Here is a 17,326-nt window from a genome sequence, read left to right on the forward strand (position 1 = left end):
GGGCTCGCTGCGGTGCATCTCGGCGCGCCTCATTCGCCTATCGCTCATGCGATGCTAGCCTCTGCGTGCCCTGTGCGGACGTGGCACACCATGACAGCCGTGCCTCACAGCCCCCGCATTTTCGGACCCTGGGGCCTCTTTCAGGGTGACGCTGCTGCCCGGGGGGAGGGGGAGGGGGGCTCGCTGCCTGCGTCCTGCTCTTCCGTCCGTGTCTTGGAGGCGTGTCTGGATGGCCGGCGCGCGCATGCCGCCCTCGCCCGAGTCCGCACGCCCTTGACGGGTGTGGGTGTGTCTGGCAAAAGGGGCCTGCGGATAGGAATGCGCCGGCGCACAAAAAGCTCGCAGCCTGTCGTCCTGGAGGTGCACAGCGGGGCAGCGACAGCCACCCGACGGGGGAAGCCCATGCAGCGCCATGGATATGGGCCTAATCACACCAAGGCGTGAAAGGAGGTGTGCTGTGAGCATCAAGACACCCGAAAACCTCTCGGAGCACGCCGGCAACAACCCCGGGTCAGATATCCTCATGGCAGACACAGGCGGGATGGGGTACCACAGTGCTGAGGCACTGGTGGGTGGCACGCCCCTGAACTCCATGGCGCCCCTGCAGGAATCCAAAGCCCGGACAGGTGTCCGTGGACAACTCGGCAAGCATCGGGTCTCCCGTCGTCTCGCAAGCGCAAAATTGGTGCTCTTTCGGTCTCGTGAGACTGACAAGTAGCTCTCGTCTCAGCGTTCCACATCGCGTATGGCGGTTGCGCGGGACGTCGACCTGTCGTCGGACACGGGGTGACCAAACTCCGTGATTGATGCAGCTGGCATCGGCGCCTAGATCACTGTCGACCTTTCAGGCTTCTCGACGTTGTCGCTGCGATTCGAGTCACACTGATCGAAGCAAATTGCAGTGAGAAACGCACGCGATGGGTCAGCAGCCCCACAGCTTTGTTGGCGTAGACGTGAGCACTACAACAGAGCAGTGAGAACTAAAAGAGGACGAGAGACTCAGTGGGAAAGCGTGTGGTGGAAAGGACGCCTTTAAGTGCGTCGGGGTGGGGGGGAGGGGGCACGTGCGGCAGGGAGACGTCGATGTGACCTGCAGAGAACTGAGGGAAAGAGAAATGAAGAAAGCACACACAAAACACGACAAAAATAAGGCAAAAAAAAAAAACAGCATACATGCGAGAAACAACAAGAACAGCGCATGGAGCGCGCTAGAGAACCAAACGAGAAGCTACTAGGGAGGTTGGCGGCGGCGAACAGCGGATGAAGCAAGCGTTATGGTGCATTACAAGCCCGCTTAGTTAAGTTCTCTCATCAAAGACCATGAACTGCCTCAGGTGGCATTGTGCAGAGAGGGAGATACAACAGAGAGACCGAGTGACACTGTCCAGAAACTCTGGCGGGGCACTCCACACTGATTCTCAAAGGAAGCACACCAAACGCTGTGGGTGTCTGCATATATGGCCTCTTTGCTCAAGCGCCTCAGTCTCTTGCACATCAGCGACAACAACATAGAGTGAAAGAGAGAGAGAGAGAGAAGGGAAGAGATACAAAACGTGAGAGGTCTGGTGCTACTTGGAGAAGCAAAACACTTAAGAGTGCACACAGAAGTGCTAGCGCACGCAAACACCTTACAGCATACTTGCAAGAAAAAAAGCGCACAGGTGGGAGAGGCGAAGAGAAGCACGTCTAGGCACGCCACCCCCCTCAAGCCTATGACGGCAACTGCGAACCAGCACATCGCGGGGCTGATTCTGAGAGCGAAGAGTGGTGGACCTGCTGGTGATGAAAAGAAAAATCGAGAACGAAAAGAAAATCAGAGGGAAGTACCGTGAAGAGTGGCTTCGCGTTACCTCCATCTACAACCCGCCTGCGACTCTTTAGCCTTGAAACGAAGATGCCTCGGCGTAGGGGTTGTGCGTGAAAGACCCACGAGTCCCTATGGTTCTCTGCGAATTCGGCAGGCCGCCGAGTGGTCGCAGAAGTGGCTGATGGCTACCATAGCTCTCCGAAGTCGCTGGAATGCGTGAGAAATGCGGTCGCGAACCGGTTTGGCTGTTGCCGAGAGAGCAGTCCATGTACGAGCCGCTCTGGGACACGAGGACGCTGCCCTGAAAGTGGGGTAGGTTAGACGTCGAATGCGACTGGGAGTGGGCCTGGTGGCACAGAGACCCGTTCGCAGTTGCAGAAGACAGCGACCTCGAGTAGTCCTGCATGCTGCCTTGCATCGGAGCGTTGCACGACGGCGTGTGACTGCGGCTGAAGGGCTCGTCCTCGCCGCTGCCGAGGGTGATCTGACGACACAGATGCAGAAAGCTGCACTCGTTGCCGAAGCGGCAGAGCCCCTTTCGGTGCTCACGGCAGATTTTCGACTTTGGCACGTGGAGCAACATGCCCCCATTTTCCTCGTATCGTGACCAGAGGAAGCGGGTAGGGCACACATTGTGGAGCGCAATCGTGAATCTCTGCTCCGTGCTAGTGACGTTGTTTCCGTTGTAGGCGTCGTCACCGGTAGAAGTCGTATTCAACTCGCCGCTCGACGGCGATACAGCGGCGCACCCGCTTTCTCGCTCGACTTTGGCTTCTACCGCGAGGCCTACTTCCTTTTCGCGTGGAGGATCAATCACGACGACAAGGCCTAGAGGAAATCCCTCCATGTTGCACTTCGCGCCGTGTGCTGGGCAGCAGGACGGCGTGTTGAGCGCAACACGCCGCAGCTGCTGCACCACGCTAGGGTTTGCGTGCACCTGGAAGCACCGGTCGCCTTGGCGGCAGCGCCCCTCCATGTAGAGGCGGCAGACTCCTGGCACGAGGCCATCATCTTCGAAGGCGAGCGTCGGCTCCACCGCGGTCATGGGGATGTTGAGCTTTGTGCTTGCCGTATCAATGGCAGAGATCCATGCCATTCCGGAGAGGTGTTTGCTGGGCCTTTTGCTGACAGTGAGCAAAGGCTGCGGCGCGCGGACGCTCTGGCGCGGCCTTAAAAGCATACTCGATTCGAGGGAGCAAACCGTGTTGCGGTTTCCATACGACCCGGTTGGCATAAAGTTAGAGGCTGATCCCACGCGCACTGTAGGGAGTGACGAGTGTGACGCAAAATGGTGCGTGAAACTCATCTTCTGTTTCCTTTGCGCTCGCCTCCTTCGTGCAGTAGGCGAAGCTCTCTTGTCTTATGGAGAAGCAGGGGGAGGGTGACGGTGAGAGTTTGTCACTGTGAGTCTCCTTCGAGCGCATGCAAACACACACACACACACACACACATACATGCGCACGGTGTGTTGCTCCGCAGTGTTGCGATGAATAGAATGTAACTGAGGGCTTGTAGCAGACAGGTTAGCGACACTACAACGCAGTAAACACAGAAAAAAGACAGCCTGAAACACTAGCAAAAGCAACGAATACAACAAGAAAAAGGTGTGTCTCGACTGTCACGCGGGACTGCACGTCTACCGTTGTGCGGCTGCTTTCTTTCTTTTTCACTCGTGTGTATGTCAGGTGAAGATAACAACACGTGGGCACAAACGCGAACAGGCGAGGCAGGCCACCACTCGACGCGTGAAGGAAAGGCAAGGGAAAGGGAGAACGTGGGTGTGGGAGAGAAAAAGAGGTGAAAGTGAAGACGAAAAAAGAACATCGAGAAATGAAGAAGCGATGCGTATCTTCGCGCACTGGGCCCGTTCTCAATCATACAGCATGCGCCAAGCGCCCCTCGATCCGCCCCTGACACTGTCAGTGACCCATCGTGTGGTGCGGCGCAGCGGTAGAGACACACGCCACGGCAATGCAGAATCAGTCATCTGAGCACAACCCCAGCCTCGATTTCCATCCATCGCCCGCTGGCCGCGTCACAGCCGTGCCCGTCGTGTCAGCCGCCGCCAGGTGCCTCCCCCTCGGGGAGGCGCCGGCTCTCCCACAGAGATACGGTGCTGCACCACGACACCACGCACGGTGCGGTGTCCCCCTCCCCCGTCACCAGGGAGAAGATACTTTCGCTTTCTTTCAAAACGTCCTTCGGTCACCAACAACCCGGCAAGCCTGCACATACCTCTACACAGCGCACTTACCGCTGCTGCACCACAACTGGCCCCTGGCCGCCTAGCACGCGCCGTCTGCCGCTGAATCGGGCCGTGCGTCTACCGGGCTCTTGCTGTCCTCCCTCGCATGCGTGCTGCATGGTCGGCGCCAGACGCACCTGGGTGAGCTGCCCGCTTCGATCTAAGCAGGCAGCACCCTGCTCGAGGGCAGAAGCAGCGGCGCCTGTCCTGCAGGCAGCAGGGGGAGCAGTCCAAGAGCATGTCGGAGGGCCCGAGGGGGGAAATGGGCCAGCCGCAGGTCAGAGCTCTGCGAGACACGGTGCTCGGCCTGCATGCCATGCCCCGCCCCCAGTCGCCTCAAGGCGCGGCACCCCGCTACACCGCACGGGGGCTCCTCGCATCGGGGTCTGGGGGCCTCGACGGCGCAGCTCGCGCGGCCGGACGGAGGAGATGCCGCACACCTCGCACGCATGCGCTTTGAGGCTAATGGGTGCGAAGCTTGAGAGAGGTCATAGAAAAAAAGAGCAACGAGCATGAGAGGCGTCGCTAGGATCCTGTTATGAACGTTGGTGTCTGCATGTCCCTCGATGTCGACAAGAGCGAACGGGTGGCAATGCAATGGGAAGCAGAAGAGAAGGAGAGGAGTGTTGAGAAGAAGGGAGGCGACAAGAACAGGATTGCCGTCACTTTCCGCATGAAAAACACACTCAGATCTGGCATACCGCGATGGAAGCATGCACCACCAGCAAGGGAGAGGTGCGTGCAGCGCCGGCTTCATATCAAGAGGATGCCTCCAAGAGTTGATAGGAAGAAGGGAGGCACGCTACTTATGCACTCCATCGCACTTTACGCAATGCCACCCAAGAGTACAACGCGCCACATGTCTGTTTTGTGGCGGTGCTGCTCACGTCACGGATCTGGCATCTCCCCAGTTCTCTTGATATCAATCGTGGGAAGCGAGAATTTACAGAGGAAGAGAAAACAAGATGACTGGACGTGGCTGCGGTGCCGTTGTACTAAACGAACGGAGGCACCCCACCCCCATCCCCGACTAAGAAGAGAAAAAAAACTAAAAAATGCATAAAGGGGGCGCCTCAGTGTGCGGAGAGAAAAAAGTCTAACGCAGCACACGTGTGCCTACAGCGCTGGCACGACACACGCGTAAAAGAGAACAGGAAACCAACAGGGAAGGGGGCAGAGTCAAGTACAAAAAGAGAGAGGCACACAATAACAACAACAAGGGAAAAGAGGACAGCAAGAGTTAAGCAGAGACGCCAGTTGACATCGAATCAGTATCGCGCCCGGTCAGCAAAACCATGTCGATGGCATTCCCTTGTGTGTGTGGGGGGGGGGGGAGGGGGGGAGGCGCTACAATAGGTGTGAGGGCAACGCCTCTGGATGCCCATCCACACATAAAGCTGCACACGTTCCTCACGTGCATCTCGCTTTGCCTCACACGTCAAGCGTGATGGGAAAGCTGAAGCTGACCACGGACGAACCAGCATGCACACACCTAGGCGGCGGCTCTTGTTTCACTCCTTCTCCTTTGTTGCTCATCCCGAGCCTTGTCGTGTTGGAGAAGCGGCGCGGTATTCGTCAACTGACAGACGGCTGCGGTACAGGTGATGACTAAGGAGTAGTGGCAGCAGCCGAGAGAGAGGGCAGCAAGCATCGTGATCCCCACCTCAGTCCTACGGCGGCTCCTCTTCCTGGTTGATCTCCTCCTTCTCGCTCTAAAGAAAAGTAGGTTAGACTCGAACTGGAACCATCGGCGCAGCAGAGTCGATGATCATGTACAGCGGCTTCCCCTTCACGAGGGACTTGGCAAAGACCTCTTTACTGCCCGCACACGAGTTCTTGAGTCCGTAGAGGGCGGCGACGCAAGCGAGAAGGGTGCGGTGTTTGTGTCCCTCATTGTTGCGTTCTGCTTTGGTCCAGTGCCGCACCCGGTACTTCCAGAGAGCGCACAGCTGATCGAGAAGCCCGGGGTCAGAGACAACGGAGAAGATGTACCGGACCGCCTGCTGGCGAAAGGTTTGCCGGACGTGCGAGGTCTCTCTGCCCATCAGCTCCACAGCGGTGCGCAGCTGCGAGATCATCGGCACATGCCGTCGGTAGGCGATGTATCGCACTGGCATTCGATATGCCCCGGGAATAGTCGTCTTGGGCGTGAGCACCTTCACCTTGATCTGATGCGCATTCTCAGTTGCATTCTTGTACTGGCTGTATCGGTCGAGGTTGCACGTGCAGCAGCCTGATTCCGTCGTCAGCCTCATGGCTGCTGCAGTCCAAGCAGGGGCGTCGCTCACAAACGTTGAATCACGCGGCTGCCCATGCAACAGACTCCCTGCCTTTATTGGCAGTACCGCCGTCATGGCCCCATACACGGCAAACACCGCATAGCCCGCACACCACACAGTGGTGGTGTTCGACGTTGCCCTCGAAGTCGCGGCCACCTCTGCGTTTGCCGCCGCCTCCTCGGGGCTTTCCGGCGGACATGCATCGTATGTCTCGTAGCAGCACTCCACATAGATGCTATCCACCGCCGACCCTGCAAACTGAAGGACCACCTCTTGCCTCTTGTGCTTCTTGTCGTGAAACCTCCAGGTGTAGTAGCCGTCCTTCGCAGCAGACGGAACAATGTGACGCACCGGCACCTCGATGGCTGGCAGAAACACTTTGGCAGGGGTAACCACGCTTACAAGGCAGAAGCACCTAGCGTACCGCGGCGGCCGTGCCGGGACACGAACCTTCTCCACCGCAAACGACAGCCGCACCTCATCAGTAGGGCGGACCGACGGGGTAGGTAGGACGTGCATGTCAAGACCGATGCCGGGCACCACATTTCGGCGGCGCTTCTCCTCTGTGTCGTTTGTCGAGTAGAGGGTCGACTCCACGGCCCAGTGGCGGTTATAGCGGGGCACGGGGCTGCCATCCATGTAGCCCTGCAGCATCTCTAGCGGGTGGAATACGACACGGAAGAGGTTTTCTATGTAGAGTAGCTTCCGTGGCGGCGCCGCCGCGTCGCCGAGAATATCTGCGGGAGGGTTTGCCAGCAGCACACCTCGGATAAACTGTGGGTACTGCACCAGTGGTGTGCCCCTCTCAGTGTCCTCGATTGAGAAGACCTTGGCGAGCACGCACAAGTACGCTGCGGCCTCGATATACGTCTTGAGTCGCTGGAAGAGGGCTTTCGTCGCGACACCGCGCAGAACGAGGTGGCGTCCCATATAGATTGTCTTGTTCCTCCAGTGTACCGACGCCGATTCTTTGTCAGCAGCGCTCTGCCGAATGATTCGTAGGACGTAGACGGGGGTCACCTCCCACTGTATCGGTTGCTGTGGCTTAGCGGACGCCGATGTCGCCGAGGCGTTTGATTGAACCACCCGCCCCACCTTTACTATCATCTCCAGGGTGCCTTCTGTAGACAAACCAATGCTGATGCGATGGCCCTCGATGATCGGACTCGTGCCAAGGCCGAGTCGCTGCAGCAGCGCACTCAGCTGCGTCAGCGACATCTCTCCGCTGCGGTACGTATCGTGTGCCAGAAAAGCTTGCGCCACCCGCTCCTTCGCTCGCGCCACCACGCAAGTGTTGAAGATGTCCTCCATCGCCTCCATGGGTAGTGGTACCGGCGCGTTCCTCAGAGCCTCTTGACGCTCGAGGTGGTTGAGTCGCAGCACGCGAAATGCGATGCGCATGGAGCGTTCACTGAAGCAGCCCTCCTTGGTCGGAGTGAATGGCGTGCTCGTTTCTTCCCGCTCCACTTCTGCTGTGCCGGCTGCAGCCGCGCGGCTACCGACCACTTCTCTCCACGCTTCGTAGAGTCGCTGCAGCGCCATCAGCCGCTGGAGGAATCGCCACACCACATCCTCCGTAGACTTGAACACAACAAAGCAGCGCTTCGGCGCCTCCGGTGGATGCGGCACATCCTTTGCTGGTGCACGCAGAACCACAAGTTCCCGCTTCCCCGCTTCTGCACATTCCGACAGTAAAAACTCGGCGAAGCTGCCGTAGGCGTACGATGTCGTAGATGGGGAAGACTCGCCCGTTGCGCTGTACGCGTATAAGGAGTAACTGTAGGACGAGTAGGAGTAATCGTAGTAGCTGTCTTCGCCGGTGTACGACGAGCCGTAGTAGTAGGAGTCGGAGTTGTCCGTGTACTCGCCGCTATAGCTGGAGCTGTAGTAGTAGTCCGAGGAGCCCGATGCCATGTGAGCTACTGGCTTGCCACGTCTCCCTCTCCGCTCCCCGGACGCAGTGGAGGAGGAATACGAGTAGTAATAGCTGCTGTCTCCGGTATAAGAGTAGGTATCGCTGTAGTAGTACGAGTCATCGGAGTAATAGGAGGAGCCGTCGTAGTAGTAGGAGGAGCCGTCCGAGTAGTAGTACGAGTCGCTGGCGTAGGAGGAACTGTTCGAGTAGTAGTAGGAGTCGTCAGAGTAGTAGTAGCTGTCGGAATAGCTGTTGTAGCTGTAGCTGTAGGTGTTGTCGTCCTCGTCCGAGTAGGAGTAGGAGTACGTCTCTGCGGATGCCGCGTTGGTGACGGCGACGGCAGTCGACGTCACCGCCGGCGGGGTGGCTGCTGCGATTCGATTGGCACGCTTTGCCGCTGGTTTGGTGGATTGTTGCCCCGCTCCTACCACCACCACCTTGGGTGTTCTCAGCATGGGTGGTGTAGCGGTCCCGGTCTGGCTGTCGGAATAGCTGTAGCTGTAAGAGCCCTCGTTGTCATCATCTGTGTAGGAGTAGCTGTAGGATCTGTCATCCCCCTCGTTTGCATTCGTCTGCCATTTCACGCTTTTCTCGCGATTGCCCATGGCTGGCGTTGCCTTCGCATGCGACGAAGGGGCGTCGCTGTAGCTGTAGCTATCTGCCGAGTCTGCGTTCTTCGCAGCACCTGGCTTGGATGGAGAAGGCGCCTTCTTGTCTTGTATGACGTTCGCTCTGGGCGCACCTGCCAGTTCGGGGTGCAGCGACTTCTCAGCGGCGCTGCCAGTATAGGAGCCGGTGCCGTCGGAATAGCTGTACGTGTACGAGTACTCACCGGTGTAGGAACCGGTGTAGGAGTAGGAGTCGTCGGTCATTGGCACCGAACGTTGAGAGCACTCGTACGACCGATACGTGCTAGGGTGTTTGTCTGTGGTGCTTGAGAGAATTCGCTAACTCGAAGAGAAGGCGAGGAGGCTATGGAGAACAACAAAGCAGATTTCTATGCAGTGTGTGTGTGTGCTTTATGAATGTGCAGGAGTTTTCTCGCTGTGCCTCTATGACGATGACCACCACAGCACTGAAAGAGGAAACCAGAACGCGTCACTACCACAGCGATGGAGGTCAATCTTGGTCAAGTGTCACGTGCGTGCACCGCAGTCGCCCTCAAAGATGTATCAGAGAGAGAGAGAGAGGCAGCCGGGCAAAAATAAATGGGCGAAGGAAAAAGCTTTGAATCAACAGACATTAAGGAGAAGAAGCAGACGTATTGTGCCTCCAGTTAATGCGCACAGGACACATTGAAAGCAACTACACACGCATGCGTACCGTCACCTACACATCTACCACTTTGCTGCCCCACCTTGGTGACCTCAGCGACGAAGAACAGGAGGGGGTAAAGTTTGAAACGGGGATAGAGAGAGCGAAGTGAAATAGCTCCCATGCATACAAACGGCGTGCCGCTTCGGCAGCCTTTTCTTTCCCCGCGCTCCCTTTTGCGTTGCTTATTTCTACGTTTTCTTTTACCACGTCTGTTAAGCATCTGGAGAGCACCACGGTTAAACACACACACACACACAAGCATATATATATATATATGTGTATATATGTATATATATGTATATGTGTATATGTATATATATGTATATGTGTATATGTGTATATGTGTATACGTGTATACGTGTATACGTATATGTGTGTGTGCGCGCGTTCACTGCACATCACTGCGTGTGTGTCTCTCTAGAGCTTTATCCTATCACTTGATTCACCCAGCCTCTTGCTACCCTGTGCATGGGAGCGCCTGTGAGCAGTGCCGTACACGGGTCCTTCTGCTCAGCGTGCATCTCTGTGTGTATGTGTGTATTCATGAATGTGTGCATACACTCTGCGTGTGCAAGCAAGAAGGGGAAGAAGGGAAGGGGGGCAGGTCCGGGTGACTCAGGGAAGCGGTACTCACTACAGATGCGCGAAAGGAAAGGCGACGCACACACGCACACACAGGAAGAGAAGACTGAGAGAACAGGAAAGAGAAGAATAAAACACGCGCCCCCTCCCCAAAGAGGACAAACCATCGCAGAGAGTGAAGAGGGGGGCGTAGGGAAAGAAAAGCCAACAACGTACACATTCACACTCCCGCACATTCACATACGCGTACTGGACGAAGACCTCAATACTCACGGCACCAAGAACGGCTGTCTCGCTAGGCTTAGCAGTGCCATCGCAGCTCGATCGAAACGCTAAGAATAAAGAGAACGGAGAAGGATACCAGGGAGCGGTAGAGGGAAAAGATCGGCATCGCAACAGGTGCGTGTGGTGGGAGAGGAGAAGTGAGGGGAAGGCAGGGCGGCCACACCGGTGGTCCAAAAAAAGTGGAGTTCTTGTCCTTGTTGTATGTGTGTGTGTGTGTGTGTGTGTGTGGGTGAGTGTGCGCACCCATGCGTGGATAACCCAAACGTTCTCCTCTGCACTCGTGCAGGCTCAAGGAACCCACTTGCCTCCCGTCCTCTCTCTCTCTCCCTCTCTCGCTGAAGAAGAAAAGAGCCAAAACACGGGCACTGTCGCACCCACAGGGAAACCAGAAAGCACCAAAGTACTGAAGAGAAAAGAGAAGGCCAACAAGAGAAACGAAAGCGCTGCGTGGTGAGGAGGGTAGGGGGGGGGGAAGGGGGAAAAAGTCGACCCAGTCAGTCGGTGCTCGGCATCCGTTGGCACTCCGCCCAAAAAGAGCTCCAGCTGACCAGAAGCGCACAAACCACGAAGAAAGAGGCGAAGAGGACGAGTGCAGGGAGTTGCACTCGGGGGGGAGGTCGGTGTAGGTGGACTGCAATAAGCCCAGTAACATCAAGAAGATCACAGGCGCGCCTCCGCGCATACATAGGCACACAAAAACTCACCTTTACATCGCAGTGGCTTCGAGGAAAGGCGACAGGGAGGGGCAGAGGGGTGTCGATGTGTACACCGAGGGTGATGGCACCCGTGAGGGTGAGAGATGATGAATGAATGCTTCTCCTCAGGTTTTTTTTCCGTGGCCCCCGCGCCTGCTCCATCTACTCCTCTGATACCCCTTTTGCGTATCACCGCACGGTTACGACAGATGAGCGAATGTGTGTTTGACGACATCCAGGGGGAGAAGGGCAGGGGAGTGGAGCAGACACGCAGACACGTGCGCACGTTCACTCGAGGAAGTATATACATCTCTCTAGAGAGCGGTATGTAAGATGGAGTGATACGACGAAACGGAAAAATGACTGTCATGGCGCGCGTGGGTTTAGTAGACGAAAGAGGCGCCACACCACACGAGAGGCAACCGAATAGTTTGGAAGGGGGAGGGAAATAAAAACACAAGAAAGGAGCCAAACACCATAAAGGAAAGAGGAGAAAGAGGCGGAGACGGCGCCTCAAAGAACGACGAACACCCGCACCCGCACCCCCCCCCCCAAACACACACACACACACACACACACCGGCATGCACGTCCACATTTGCACTTTCATAACACAGGGGGGAAAAAAGAGAGGTCAACCATTAAATAACGAACCAAACAGTGAAGAACTGCCCACTGGGCGTAGTCATTGCCGCGTACACCATCCATACAACCACGTGCACGAAGGCGAACACGAGTGAATGGGGAGGGAGGGGGGAGCAGCGAGAAAAGAGAAAGAAGATGCTGTGATGCCACGACACGGCAACTCATCTCTCCACCCGATAAGTCCACGTTCAGCGGTGTCATTCACACTGGAGCTATTTAATGAGTGGGAAAACGTTCTGAGACGTAGACACTGTGAGAAGAAGTCCTCTCCAACGTGCGCGATCGCACCTCTGATACCAAGCCCTCCTCCAAACGCTAAAAGAAAAACGAGTCAACCGGCTACAGTACAGGGAAAGAAGCACATGACAAAGGAGAACGAGATGGAGCAAGTATGTGACCAGTTTGAGCGGCATCCACGACATGCCGACCCCTAACACCCCTCATCTCCCCCATTTTTCCCGCCGCCTCCTCTCTTCCCCAACCCGCTCATATGGTCAGCCCAGAGGGTATGTTTACCAACGTTGGAAGAAACAAGAGAAGATGTACGTGCAGATCCACACGGCGAAAGCTGAGGGATGAGCAGTGTGGGTGTGTGGGAAGGGGGGGGGGCATACAGCAAAGAAGGAGGGAGGTAGTCATGAAGCATATCAAAGCAAGGAAAATAAACGAAAAGAGAATAAACGCAGGAAAAACAAATCGAACACATCTACGGGCCCCAGCGCGGTAAAAATGTCCATCCACACACACACACACACACACACACACCGGGCAGCAGCAGGGAGTCATACACGTAGAGCCTCTTTAGAGAAAAGGGGAACGAGGTCGGTAGAGGAACTCACTGCCCAATTCGCACACATACCCGCTTTTCCCTGCGACACCGCCCCTTCCCCATCACAGCTGTTCTTGTTGCTTGTGTGTTGGTGCAAACTCTAGTAGGCTACACAAAACGCCACTGGGTTTACACACGTACAGGCCCATGTGCGTGTGTACCATCACGGGCCTGGAGAAAGCGAAGGAGCTGAAACACCGAGGAGGCGTTACGGAGAGTACGAAGAGGGGAGATACAAGAGCGAGAGGAAGGAGGTTGCGTTGTACGAAACACGCATACACCCCTAACGCCCGGGACACGCTCAAAGCCTGCCTAGCACCACGTGTGTTGGCGTGCGGAAAGGAAAGAGAAAAAGGCGGTGACATTGAGGAAGGGAGAGAGAGGGGAACTGAAGCAAGAGGAAGCATTGACAGGAGCAAACGCAGTCAACATACCCACCACCACGGTCAACGAAACAAGCGACAGCGATGCTTTGTAGCGCCACGGGAGAAACGGAAAGAGAAAGGGAGATGAATGAAATGGACATGAAAACAAAAAACCTGCCGGGGAACAGACCGAGGCCGAAAAAGATGGGGATGTAGCGGCCTGACACAAATGAGCTCCCGCCACATAAACAATGAATGATCCACAGTAAAAGACCCTACAGGAGGGGGAAAAAAAAAGAGATAAGTTGCGGTGCGTTTGCGTCTCTCTCGCTCTGCACGCCTGTGTCGTGGGAGAAGGGAAGAGAGAGAGAGACGCAGACGCACAAGAAATGCGCGCAACAGTGTGCACGTGAATGTGTAGGCCCGCGTACACCAGTGGATCATCGCCGTCACGCAAGGGAGAAAGTGGCGAGGCTGGTCAAGCGTGGGACCGAGGGCTTAAGCGGTCTTCTTACGCTGCGATGCAGCGTTGTATTGCGAAATCTGCTCGTTGAGGCCTGTGTACACGTTGCTCACAACAATTGTGGCCACCTCCACGCACCGAGGCCCCACAACTGGCACCCTTTGCACCATCGCCGAGCAACTGTGCACCACCACCGCATCCGCCTCCTTTTGCTGAAGGAAATTCAACGCCTGCTTGGCGAAGGGGATCAACTGTGTTAAGCGCCAGACAACGTAGAGCACGCTGCTGATGAGGTGGATGAGAACGTGGAAGGCAGCCGTCTTCGTGACGTCGAACTCCTGGTAGTTGTTCACATAGGGCTGCGTCTTCTCGGTCACCCTGGTGCGCACAGCCGTCACCTGGTCTTTGGCGTTGTCCACAGCGCTCTGAGCGGAGTGACGCGCGCTCTCCACAGAGGCCTTGGCTGAATCCACCTTTGCCTTGGCACTTTCCACGTACGGGTCAGCCTTCTTGCGGGCATCCTCGACGTACTCCTGTGCGACATTCACAGCCTTCTTGACCGCATCTTGGAGCTGCGCCTTGTGCTCCGACGCAATCCGTTGCCCCTCATGCACGTAGGACTGAACAGTGTTCATCGCGCTATGCACCCCATTCTGGGGGGCACCGGTGGCCTCTGAGATGGTCTTCTCGGCCCCCTGCACCTTTGCGCTTAGGTCAACCTTCACCTGCGAGGCGATCCCGTTGACGGACTCCAGCGCCTGCTGTAGGTTATCACGCGTACGTGGCATTGTGTTTTGATGTGATGTCGTTCCTGTGCGCTATGTTGCCACTTTTCGGTCGAGGCCTCACTAGGAGAGCACCTTCCCGATTGTTTGAAGACAACGAAGAAAGCTGATCCAGCTGCCAAGCTGAAAACAGGTGTCTTATTGAGGAGAAAGTCAAGTTACCTTTACTAGTGCTGCTCGCACGATAATGGCAGCAGTTGCTAAACTATGTTTTGAGCACGAAGAGGTGAATGCCTCACCTCTGCAAATGAGAGAGAGGTGGTCAACACGAGACACCCCGGAAAAAAAAAAATAAACGCACGAAGAAAGGGCCGCAAGACGTGTATGTGTAAGAAAGTGACAGCGACAGCGGACGGAGGAGGGGAGACAGATCTCGTCGTGGATGGATGGGGGAGGGGTGATATCGTATGGTGGGTATCGCTGGTGGGTGTACTGTCGTCAGGAAAGGGATAAGGCGCGAGAGAAAAAGAGAGGGAGGGGAATCGAAATTAGCTGGCGCGACTATGCTAGTTGTCCGATGGTGTGTGTGTGCGTGTGTCCACAGGGGAAGTTAGAGGTGAAGCAGTAGCACAGAGAAAGGAAAAAAGGGGAGTGAGAAAAGGCAAAGGTAGAGAGAGAGACGTAGCCCAAGTATGTATGTGTAGGACTCTTTGTCAAGGGCGGGGCTCATACAACGGACGCTGGATGCACTAGAGAGAGAGAGCACGCTGTAACGCGCAACCGCAGCTGATGGTGCGTAGCGACACACACACACACACACATGCGCAGACCTCTTCGCCACTCTTTCTTGCGTTTCACTCCAGTGGCGCTCATGGAGTAGAGACGAGGTTCAGCCCTGCCACGTTGGCAGCGCATTTGGCCAGGCAGTGCTCCATTTTTTCGCCTGCTTTCGCGGGGGTCAATCTTCGCTATTATTTCTTCTTCGTTTGATCTCTGAGCCGATCTGTGATGGCACAGCTTGAGATATGCATCGTCACAGCAGAGCAGAAATAGACTTCCAGGTGCAAAGACACTGTGGGTACCCACCGCCGAAAACATCGTGGAGGGGTGCGGACGCGAGCCCTACACAACAGGGAGAACGTCAACCAAAAGGGTGAGAGCGCTCGCGCGCGCGGAAGAGATAAAGAGTTGGCGCCAACGCAAAGCAAGATACAAGACAACGTCATACACTCCGCAAGAGACAAATGAATGCGCAGCGGGAAAAGATGCGAGCGATGAAGGGGGGAGTTGTGGCGGAGATGCAATCGAGGCAGCATCAGTTGCACAGTCGCGTCTGTGTGGGAAGAAAGAGAAAGGATACAGACATGAAGAGGTACAGACAGACATGTGCAAACATGATCTAAGCAAAACACAGCACCCGCAGAGACATAGGTGCACAAGCACAGCCTCCTCTCTCTCTATTTGGCCGCCTCGTGCCACTGAGGTGGCGCGGGTTAAATTTGTAAGTGTGAGACGCGCGGGTCTGCACTAGTGTGGGTATTCGCGTCTGTGCAGGAGCCAAGCAGAAAAGGGCCGAAAGAAAATGACTAAAACACACAAAACCACCCAATGGCGTGATGCTCTTCTCTTTGGGTTCACACCACTAAACGAGGCGCAAAACAGAGCAAAGAAGGGGGAGATGAGGAGGTTTGGCTGCACCCGTACTCACATCTTCATGTACCTCCCCCGGCTCCTTCACACAAGTAGGCCCCCCACCCCGGGTGCACACACACACATATATATATATATATAACTACCGCTGGTAAACACTGATAAGTGGGAGAGATCGGAAGGAAAGAACGAGATGGAAGAAGGCAGAGAACGCAACACTAAAGTCAGGAACGTGTCATCATACACGTCTCTATCGCACCGACTTACGTGCGGTGTGTGCGGCCGTACCGCTTACACCGAGGTCAACCTCACAGGAAGAGAGCCCGTCCCGTATGCACATGCATCATTACGCGTATACGGTGGCGTGTTTGGGCACGGACGAGACTGCGAAGCCACCCTATCCTTCCGCCTGCCACTCGCATCGCGTGAAGATGTTCCCCCACTTGACCTACGCAAGCACCACACTTACCTAAACCGTCAGCGATACAGTTCAAGCAGCTCTTTTTTTTTTCCCTGTGCCTATGGTCACGCTCCAGAGATCTCATTTTACCTCACGGCGACGCGCCAACCCCCGCTCCCTCCTCCACGCATCGTCTTTCTTCACCATAGTGACTCATTAAGGGAGCTCAGGGCCGTACATGGCAGTCAGCGTCATGGAAACGCTCTCCCCCTCACCAGTGAACTTCGGCAGCGCGGTATCCAGCTGGCTCATCACGGTTGGCTCGCAGTAGTTCACGATACGCTTGATGTGGCGCACGTAGTCCGACTGCGCCCGCTGTGCCTCTGACTGAAGCTTCTCCTTCAGTCGGTCGACATGACGAGCAAAGGCACACAGCACGCCCTGTAAGAGCAACTAGATGGAGGAGAGGGTGAAGCTTCCGCCCAAGTCGGCGGTGCGCCGACGACATCTGCTGCCGAAGACGGACTGTCGAATTTCCACATCTCTGTCGCGCGGCAGGTGCACAAAATACACAACCCCTCATCGCTGCACACGACGCGCTCGAAGTACTGCTCTGCGAGGATGCGGCACTGACCCAGCCTGAAGAGCACGGTCACCTCGACATCCAGCAGTTGTGCTACCTTCAGGAACTGCTCTCGTACAGCCTCGTTGTCATGTGGTAACACTGGACTGGGTTTCACCGGCTCAGTATGAACAACAGGCACAGCACGTGAAACGGTACCGAATCCGTAATCGCGTTGTGGTCTGCCACCCCGAAGGGGTTTCTCACATCGTCTGGATGGTTGGGGTAGTTGAAAGACTGCAGCACTCGGCGCGCGCCGTGCCAGCGCAGTTCTGGCGTCATGCTTCTATTGGGAGCAAGAACTGCGAAGTTGGGGAAACGCTGAAGCAGCTCGCCGTACTCCGCATCAGACATTCCCTAGTCCAGTGCTGTCACGGTCAAGCACTGCCGCCACTGGGCACGTTGCTCGCTTGTGAGGCGATCGTCAGCGGCGGGTGTGCTGTTATTCGTGACGTGAGAACGATTCTGTCCGCTAGCGCTGTTGGCAATTGCAGCCGCCTCGT

At 56.0% G+C, this 17,326-nt stretch overlaps 4 protein-coding genes across 4 annotated transcripts, besides 2 other annotated features; all 4 read right to left on the bottom strand.

Annotated features, from left to right (window-relative positions):
* Positions 1–1,877: 1,877 nt before the first annotated feature.
* Positions 1,878–2,903, bottom strand: LPMP_220160 (hypothetical protein; the record flags this gene model as incomplete). The annotated part of the gene is made up of 1 exon (XM_010700716.1): positions 1,878–2,903. One exon carries the CDS (start codon positions 2,901–2,903, stop codon positions 1,878–1,880), a length of 1,026 nt encoding a protein of 341 aa, XP_010699018.1.
* A 766-nt stretch (positions 2,904–3,669) lies between these two features.
* Positions 3,670–3,912: a repeat region.
* A 122-nt stretch (positions 3,913–4,034) lies between these two features.
* Positions 4,035–4,531: a repeat region.
* A 1,248-nt stretch (positions 4,532–5,779) lies between these two features.
* Positions 5,780–9,118, bottom strand: LPMP_220170 (hypothetical protein; the record flags this gene model as incomplete). Its single annotated transcript, XM_010700717.1, has 1 exon — positions 5,780–9,118. The coding sequence occupies one exon, from the start codon at positions 9,116–9,118 to the stop codon at positions 5,780–5,782; it is 3,339 nt and encodes a 1,112-aa protein (XP_010699019.1).
* Positions 9,119–13,461: 4,343 nt separating this feature from the next.
* LPMP_220180 (hypothetical protein) lies at positions 13,462–14,061 on the bottom strand (the record flags this gene model as incomplete). The annotated part of the gene is made up of 1 exon (XM_010700718.1): positions 13,462–14,061. The coding sequence occupies one exon, from the start codon at positions 14,059–14,061 to the stop codon at positions 13,462–13,464; it is 600 nt and encodes a 199-aa protein (XP_010699020.1).
* Positions 14,062–16,472: 2,411 nt separating this feature from the next.
* Positions 16,473–16,784, bottom strand: LPMP_220190 (hypothetical protein; the record flags this gene model as incomplete). The annotated part of the gene is made up of 1 exon (XM_010700719.1): positions 16,473–16,784. The coding sequence occupies one exon, from the start codon at positions 16,782–16,784 to the stop codon at positions 16,473–16,475; it is 312 nt and encodes a 103-aa protein (XP_010699021.1).
* Positions 16,785–17,326: the final 542 nt, after the last annotated feature.

This window comes from Leishmania panamensis (genome assembly GCF_000755165.1).
Source record: "Leishmania panamensis strain MHOM/PA/94/PSC-1 chromosome 22 sequence".
In the NCBI taxonomy this organism is placed as follows: Eukaryota; Euglenozoa; class Kinetoplastea; order Trypanosomatida; family Trypanosomatidae; genus Leishmania; species Leishmania panamensis.